This window comes from Propithecus coquereli, unplaced genomic scaffold, assembly GCF_000956105.1.
Source record: "Propithecus coquereli isolate 6110/MARCELLA unplaced genomic scaffold, Pcoq_1.0 Scaffold57, whole genome shotgun sequence".
In the NCBI taxonomy this organism is placed as follows: Eukaryota; Metazoa; Chordata; class Mammalia; order Primates; family Indriidae; genus Propithecus; species Propithecus coquereli.
The window spans coordinates 1,080,979-1,090,190 of record NW_012151618.1 but is presented as its reverse complement, the minus strand read 5'-3'; the positions used below and the strand labels follow the sequence as shown (position 1 = coordinate 1,090,190).

Below are 9,212 nucleotides of genomic sequence, written 5' to 3'. Positions count from 1 at the left end.
AGGATCGCTTGAGCCCAGGAGTTTGAGGTTGCTGTGAACTAGGCTGATGCCACGGCAGTCTAGCCAGGGCAACAGAGCCAGACTCTGTCTCAAAAAAAAAAAAAAGAAAGAAAAAAAGAAAGGAATGAAAAAAATCAAAATGAGAATAGTGGTTTCTTCTAAGTTGTGGGTTGATTGATGGGTTACTTTTTTATTAGATGTTTGTAAGATGGGCTCAAACTAGAGAGAAGAAGCTGTGTCCACACCTTCACTTGTAAGGTCAATAAAGTTCCTAACGTGTCTAGCCAGGGACACAGAATAGTAGCAGGGAAAGATGGCCACATAGAGTAGAAATGGCACAACGTCCCATGGCCCCAAAAGTCCCCAGAGGGCACATAGCCGCAGTGACTCTGTTTCATGAGTCTTGCTGGGTCAGAGAAGCCTGAATCCTTTCTGTGTCAAAAACCTCAGAATTCAGGAAGAACTTAAACACTCTGCACTTTATAAGAAATATTTCTGAGTATCCAGAAATTTTGAGCCAAATTTAGCCTGGGCAAGGCCACCTCCTTGTCAGGAAGGAAAGGCAAAACCGGGGCCCAGATCTCCGGACAGTGTCTCTGGCTCCAGCTTCTGACATCCAGAAAGCCTGTTTTTTCACATTCATATTTTTAAATTCTCCATGATGGGCTTTACTTTGTAGTAAGGGGGAAATAGATAAAGATAAATGTAGTATGTTCATACGACAGATATTATTCAGCTATGAAAAGATATGAAATCCTTATGCATGCTATAGCATGGATGAACCTTGAAAACCTGAAGCTGATTGAAAGAAGCCAGACACAAAGACCACCTATTGTACGATTTCATTTATGTGGAATGTCCAGAACAGGCAAATCCACGGAGATAGGAAGTAGATGAGTGGTTGCCAGGGGCTGGTAGGGGATAGGTAACTAGGGAGTGACAGCTAAAGGTTACAGGGTTCTTTTGAGAGGTAATGGAATGTTCTGGAATTAGATAATGGTGACTGTAGCACAACTCTGACTATGCTAAAAACCACTGAGTTGTACACTTTAAATGGCTGAATTGTATAGTATGTGTATTACGGCTCAGTAAAGCTGTTACCAAAAAATAGATTAAGATGCTTCTAAGCTAATATCTTTGTTTCTCTTTATTTCTGAAGGATCTTGAAGAAGAGTTAGACATGAAGGACAGAGTGATTAAAAAGCTACAAGATCAAGTCAGGACTCTAACCAAGACAATTGAGAAAGGTAAGAAAAATGATATTCACCTTCTTATTCTTTTGAGCTTTGAGCGAAGGTCAGCGCGCACTCACGTGTTTATTTTCTATCTGGCCAAGGCCTATGAAACCCAGAGGAATGATTCCCAACTTGTGGGTTTAGGACCTAGTGATGGGCTAACGAAAAGATCCTCTGAGGCAGGAGGACAGCTCACTACCCACCAGATGGCACGAGATATACTCATGTATTTGCAAGGGGATCCTATCATGAATGCTCTTAACCTCTTTCTCTATTAGCTCCTCCTTTTTAAATAACTGTAAACAAGTTTCAAAATAAAAGTCACCTTCTCTCCCTGTTACATATGTGATATCAGAGAGAACCCCAATTTCTATTAGAAGAGAAGAGTGGGGAAGTAAGAAGCCAGATACCCTGAACATGGGCTGCACTTCACACTTCAAAGCATTCCCACGAGCTCCTATGAAAAGGACCCTCAGCTTTTCTTTCCTCCTCCTACTGTGAGTCACTGAACTTCGCCTGTCTCATGCTCTCTTCGTACATTTCTCTCTTTGGTTCTCGGCCTTTATTGCTAAGGGCTGTACTTTCAACCATCTGTTCCTTTTTCTATATTCATTTCTTTGGAAAGCTCCTTTATTCTTGTTTATCCAACTCTCACCTCAAATTTGAAATGTCCAAAACCAAACTGAGGGTCTTCCCCCTTCAGTGATAAATGACAAATGGCAGTCTGCGCCCTGAGAGCAGGGACCGGGTCTGTCCTTCCCAGCCCCCACTGTGTCCCCACTGTTGGAATGAATGAATGAATCACCATTCTCCATTCTGGCTTGGCTTGCAGACTTCTAACCTCCAGAACTGTAAGATTAAAAATATCCATGGTTTTAAGCCACTAAATTTGTGATAATTTGTTACAGCAGCCATAGGAAACAAATAAAGCCCTCTTAGGATGGTGCAGCTTAGTACTTTGTACACCGAAACGTTGCGTGAGTCTTGCGTCTTTCACTGTAGCATCTGCATCTTGAAGACAGGGCAACATCTTGGATTTCTATCCTAGTCCCACCGTGCTGGTTATGCATCAGACACTCGTAAGGCTTTTCTCAAGGATAACTCAGCCTTTTTAGCAGCTGTGCACTCACTGATATATTCACAGACAGAACAGTTCTCCAGGATACAGTAAAGTTTTGATGTATCGGAAAGCCACGGAAGTTCATGTACAAACCAGCCAGCATGGGGTAGAAGGAGGCAGAGTAGTCTCATGAAACCTGTGAAAGTTGTTTTTGTGTATTTAGCTAACCATTTGCCTCTGTCTACAGCCAATGATGTACACGTGTCGCCAGGACCCAAGGAGTACCTTGGAATGCTGGAATACAAAAGAGAAGACGAGGCCAAGCTCATTCAGAACCTCATTCTTGGTAGTGAAACTGGGAACTCTGATTTGTGCTTTCTTTTTGAGAACTTGCACATCAGTTGATGCCAAAGACCTGGACAGGGCAGTCCCTTCTCTTTCCCCTCTTCCTCCATCACTTCTTCCCTAGCCCAGCGTTTCTCAGCCTCAGCACTACCGAGGGTCGCTCTTTGTTGGGGCAGAGGGGAGTGCGCTGTAGGATACTCAGCAGCATCCATGACTCCCACTCACTAGAAGCCAAGAGTGACCCCTAGTCATGACAATAGAAAATGTCTCCAGATATTACCAAATGTCCCCTGGGAGCCAAAATGGTCCCTCATTTGAGAACCATTGCCCTAACCATTCCCCAAGTCTAATCATAGGATCAGGGTGGAAGACATCTTCTCATCTTTGTGTCTCGCACGGGAGCTACAGTGGAAGCAATTGTGACTCTGTGCTCCATTTGACTTCTGCTGAGACATTTCTTTGCAGGCAACGTGGTGGGCCTCCCAGACGTACCGCGGCTACAGGAATGTCCCGGTGTGCATGCTCAGAAGCTAGTGTTTTAGGACCAATCTCATTACACTGTCTTCACCAGGACCTTCTGCGTGGTTTTCTAGGGGCAGGGAGACAATCTGCCTCCCTATCGGCTGGTCCTAAGATCTTCAGGCAGAAAGCCAACGCATAGCCTTACTTCCTCTTCTTCCAAGTGACCCCCTCGGATCACATGAGCACCCCTGCCCTTTCCTGTCCACCCTCACTGCTGCACAACTTTGGGGGCCTCGTCTTCATTCCTCTGTCTTAATGCAGCCATGGGGAGGTTCTTGTTTCCTTATCTTAGCTCGTTCCATAAAGTTTCTCCCTTCCCTTCATGCCCATGCTGTCTCTCCGCCCTTCTCTTCTACCCCAGGCCAGCCAGGCCTCTCTGCAGCACTGCTGTGCACCTGCTGGCCCTGCTCAAGGTAGCTGCAGGTGATTGTTGACCTTGTATTCCATCCTCACCAAAGAGACAGGGGGAGGGGTTCATTCCTTACACTGGGTGTCTGAAATCCAGGGGCTTCACACCAGGAAAAAGTACAAATATCTGTCTCTTATTCAGCCTTTTAAAAAAGAGAAAGAACTTGACAAATGAGAAGTATGGGGAGCAGGTGGCACCTGTGTATTTTTGCTAAGAAAGGACCCAGATCGAATTCCTCAAAGAGATAAAGGAATCCCTGTGCAGTCAGGCACAGCATCGAGTACAGAACAGCAAACTCCTGCCCCCTAGTTCGAGGCTCCTTAGCAGAAGAGCAGACCTATAGCTGTAACCCTCCTTGGCACCCTCTGCTGCAGACTTGAAGCCCCGCGGTGTGGTGGTGAACATGATCCCCGGGCTGCCAGCTCACATCCTGTTCATGTGCGTACGCTACGCCGACTCCCTCAATGACGCCGACATGCTGAAGTCCCTCATGAACAGCACCATTAATGGCATTAAGCAGGTGGTTAAGGTAGGGAACCACCTTTGACGTTGGCCCTTGGTATTATCTCTACTTTCGGAACACCTATGGAAATGATCAGGTGCCCATCCTGAGCCTCCTGTTGTTGATGGCCACAGGATTCTTCAAACCAGCTGTCAGGGAAAGACAGGTAGATGAAGATCGCCAACAGACCTCACAGCAGACTGCAACCTGGTTGAGACTACCCTCACCACTTCTGACCCCTTAGGGTATGAGATTACTGGCTGTGAGAGATAGATGTTCTATCAGTGTAACAGGCGTCAATGCTGAGAAATGGGAAGGAGTAAAAACTACTCATCTCTTCCTTTGCCAATTATATAATTCTCCCTCATAAAACCACATTATGTACTTTTATTCCCCATTCACAAATGAAAATGAGCTGTGTGTTAGGTTAGTTACTTAGTAAGGCTAAGTAAGCTATTATAGCTTTGAGATACCTATGACACCCCCAGTGCACTTTCCCCAATATACAGTGACTTAAAGAAGATAGAGGATTTTTCTTTGCTCCATAGCAGTTTCATAATGAGCCATCCAGGCTGGAAGGAGGCTCTGCTCCACAAGGTCATGCAGGGATCCAGGTTCCTTCCAATTTACTGCCTGCCATTCCCTAGGACATTGTCCTTATTGGAATGATTGGACAAATAGACAGCCAACAGTTTGCCACTGGGTGGAAGGGAACACACCATGGGACGTGGAGATACTCTGTGTGGATAGTGGGTATATCAGAAGTCACCAACTGAACTCTTTATGAACAATCTCTTCATAGTGTGACATGTGGACAGTAGTCAAAAATGACAATGACAAAGAACAGGGTTGTGTGAACACTAATAGTAAGATAAAGTTCATTGCTAATTTCCTTCCTAGCAGCAGCATAATCTTAAATCATTCTTAGCTTACTGATATTTTTTTTTCCTGGAAACACAGAAAGTGATAAATGAATAAATAACTGTAACTAAGCATTGAAGATTTTTTTCTAAGCAGACCTGGATCCTTGTTCACAGGGATAGTTGCTTTGTATAAAGGGCTGTCTAATAATGCTTGGCTTGTTCTGGAAGGTTGGGATAGCCAGTGTGGGTAAGTGCTTAATTCAGCACAAAGCTGGACTTCGTGCTGTTCTGGATGTAGAAATTCATTAGCCACAGAAAGTGAAGTTAGTACTAAACCTGCTTTCTCTCTCTCTAGGACCTGACCATCCAGTTTATAGTTATGTTAGAAACTCCAAGTTTCTGGGTATCATGACGTACTGATCCACATGGGAAGGGAGCAATAAAATATAGATCTACTATTTTTCATGCCCCTCCAAAAGAGTAGCAATGATATTGAAATATATTTGAAATTTTTAGTTGGGGGAGGGCCTACCTCACTTTTAGTAAAATATGTATCCTGGAAGAGTCATGAGGAATTAAATCCTATTTTAAATACTCTAGGAAAAAAGAAGAAGAAAAACAGTAGATTTATGAGAGGTCAGAGTAATTCTCCCCTCCCCTCCAAAAAGTCTGTAACAAGAATTCATTATTCATCTGGAGTCAGGAGTGGAAAATTAGCATTTGTTTGGTGCTGGGTGCTTTATAGTCTTCACAGGAGCCACCAGTGTAGTTTTGGAAGGAGATTCCATAAATTAATGTTTCCGCTGTCCTGTTTTCATAAATTGGGCTTTCTTAAGAGAACCAACCGGCATTGTGTTCCAGCCATAGGCACGTAGCATTTGCCTCATCTTGCTGCTCTGGAACGTTTACCTAAATATTTATAAACCAAAAGATGCATGGAATGAGGGGTGTAAACCCCTTTCTCACCAGCGTCTTCCGTCTCAGCTTCTCCGCAACTCCCTTCCTCTGCCTTTGTATGTGCCCAGGACCCACCCCGTGCCCACCTCCCGCGCACAGAACCTGGCAGCTCATTTGGCCCACTCGCCAGCCTCACAGCAATCTGCCTTCTACCCTGTCACTCTACAGAAAGATCACCAGTAGTTCCTCTTGCTAAAACCAGTGATATTTCTTTAATTTTTATTCTTCTTAAAGTAACTGAAGCATTAGCGCCACCTCCTTGACACCCTCTTCCCTTGTTTTTCAAATCCTAGGATTTTCCCCAGTTTTCCTCTCATCCCTCTGGTCACTGTAGAAGCCAGATTGCCTTCTTTACTTGTTCCTCCTCTTCCTGCCCCGTGAACAGAGGTGTCCTCCCCGCCTGTCCCTGATCTGAGCTCTTGTCTTGCCACCCTTTCCTGCAAGGGGTCCATCCTCCCGCCTTTCTCGCCTCTCTCGTGAGTTTCCTCAGCTGTCCTTCTTCCCCGTCGGCTCTCTGTCCTGAGCTTTGGAAGCACAGCCTACACCCGTCATTTGGGCACTTGGCCACCTGTTTAACTGCGTCCTCCCTTTGTTACATCTGTCTTCCCAGTCAGAATGAGAACTGTCGAGAGCAAGAACTGAGACTTTTATTTCTTGTGCATTCCTGCCGGGCCTGCTTCAAGCTTCACAATGAGTGACGTACCTGTGCAGAAACATGTTGCAGACCGTGACCTATCATATAAATATAAGCTCTTATAATTACACTGTAAATTATTCAAAGGCCTTAGTGCATTAAAAAAAATTAATTTTGGCCAAAAGCTACAAGTAAACGAAACAGGTAAGACGCTAAGAGGCATGGGTAATCATTGACTCCAATTCTGTCTTTTCTTATTTTTTCAAAGGAACATTTAGAAGACTTTGAGATGCTGTCCTTCTGGCTTTCCAACACCTGCCATTTCCTTAACTGCCTGAAGCAGTACAGTGGAGAAGAGGTACGCACGCTTGCCTGCTTTGTGTCCTGTGCTGACAGCAGTCTGCCACCTCCTCGTGAGCCAGAGCTCTCCAGAGGGGTTAGGGATTGGGACAGCCAGCTCCAGGCACGGCTTCCATTCCAACTGGCTTTCTGGCTTCCTCTTCACACAGGAGGCCAACGGCACAGTACCTACTGGATTCTTGGGTATATACCACAGGCAAGAGGCTTCTAGAAGAAGCTTAGACCTTGGGCATGGTACTGAGCCTCCTAGGTTTCCTTTACTTATAAATCAATAGGTAGATGAGGTGAATTTTGAGTTTCCTTCTGCTTGTGAAATTTTTAGTATTATGACTCTAAACTATAGCCGTTAGTTCAATATGCCTGTCTCTTCACAACTGCTCTCTCTACACAATTCTGAATGTTCCTCCATAATCTGTAAAAATTTCTCCTTTGCTGTTCTGACTCTGCTTCCAGGGGGCTGATGTCATAAAAGAGTTCTCCACCTTCAAGGACTCACTGAGAAAAATTTCATTGAACTAAAATGACAAAGTGACTTTTAGGGTTTTCGATGCTCTCCAAAATGATTGTACTGTTAATATTTTATAGTCCCGCCAGCAGTGTATGGAGTTTCAAGTGTCTTCTACCTTTACGAACACTTGATATTGACCAACACTTTTATTATTTACCAATCTCATGGGCATTAAATGACACCTTGTTAACTTAAGTTGCATTTATTTGATCACTAGTGAAGTCAAGCCTCATTTTGTGTGCCTTTTGGTCATTTGGATTTCTTTTTAAGTTGCCTAGTCACATTCTTTCTTCACTTTTCTTAGGGTTGATTTTTCTCTTATTGATTTGTAGGAGGTCATTACATATTATGGATGGATCTTCTAATTTCCTTTATGAAGTCCTTTGTCATACATAGTTTTTGAATTTCGATATGCTTAAATCTATCAATCTTGTTCTTTTATGATTTGTGTCTTCTTCGAGAAATTCTTCCCTATCCTGAGATCATGAAAATACTCTCTTACTTCTAAACTTTTATAGTTCATATTTAGAGTTCACAATTATGTTTTTACCTATCCAAAATTGATGTCATTATTTATTTATCTCAAATTGATGTGTGAGGCAATGATTTCACATCTTCTTCCATATGGATAGCTAGTTGTCCCAATGGAAAGAAGGTAAAATAAAATATAACAGTAATCTGACTACTACCATGGAACAAAAAGTAAGAATTAAGTAGAGAAAATCCAACCTCTGCCTAAAATGAACACCAAAACAGGGAGAGGCACAGGCTAGTCAATTGAAGACAAACTGGCGTCTATGAGACATTGATGGAAGAGTATATCATTCAGCACTATTTATTTTATGATCCTTTCTTTGCCCCCTTCAGCCATGTATAGAATGTTCCTTTCTCTGTCTGTTTTTTCAGTTGCCATATTTTTATTTCTAAAATTTCTCTGGTTCTTTTTCACCTCTGCCTTTTATCATAATATCCTATTCTTAATGTTTTCTTTTATCTCTTTAAACATGTTAAGCATACTGCATTAATGTGCTCAGGCTACTATAATAAAATACTGCAGACTGGGTGGCTTAAAAAACAGAGATTTATTTTCTCACAGTTCTGGAGGCTAGATGTCTGAGATCAGGGTGCCAGCATGATCGGTTCCTGGTGAGGGCTCTCTTCCTGGCTTGCTGACAGCTGTCTTCTCCCCATGTCCTCACAGGACCTTCCCTGGTGCATGGGGTGACAGGGGCAGGGATACGAGGGAAGGGCGGGGAGGATGGGAGAGAGAGTGGGCAAACGCTCTCTTGTGTCTCTTCCTATAAGGACACTAATCCTTTCGGATCAGAGGCCCACCCTTATACCCATGTAACCTTAATTAGTTCCTTAGAGATCCCATCTCCAAATGCAGACACACTGGGAAGTTGGGGCTTCAACATATGAATTTTAGGAGAGCACACACATTCAGTCCATAGCATGGATTTTAAAATATTTCAGATTGGTCTATACCCTATCATTATAAGGTTATGAATCTCATTTATTACATCTACTTATTTCTCATAGCAGTTTGTTTCCTTGGGTGCTCTGCAGAATTTTTCTATGAGCTTCCGTGGGAGTTGTTCTCCACGTAGTCTATAGGTTCTGGGGACAATGTCTGTAGGGGAGTGGACAGTGTAGTGACAGTTTGATGACCGAGATTGTACAGGAAATCAGTGCTATTTTTTCTTATAGAAAGTAATGCTACCCCAAACATCAAGACCTCATTTGATATAAATCGGACATTAAGGTTTAAGGTATAACAATGACAGTATTCATAGAAGCTGATTATAATATTATTT

At 43.2% G+C, this 9,212-nt stretch overlaps 1 protein-coding gene across 1 annotated transcript in view; it reads left to right on the top strand.

Annotated features, from left to right (window-relative positions):
* MYO5C (myosin VC) overlaps positions 1 to 9,212 on the top strand; it is an 82,040-nt gene that overhangs the window by 63,052 nt on the left and 9,776 nt on the right. Inside the window, exons 32-33 of the mRNA XM_012658022.1 lie at positions 3,946 to 4,100; positions 6,796 to 6,940. Of these exons, the coding sequence (XP_012513476.1) occupies positions 3,946 to 4,100; positions 6,796 to 6,940 (300 nt within the window). The remainder of the gene's footprint in view (positions 1 to 3,945; positions 4,101 to 6,795; positions 6,941 to 9,212) is intronic.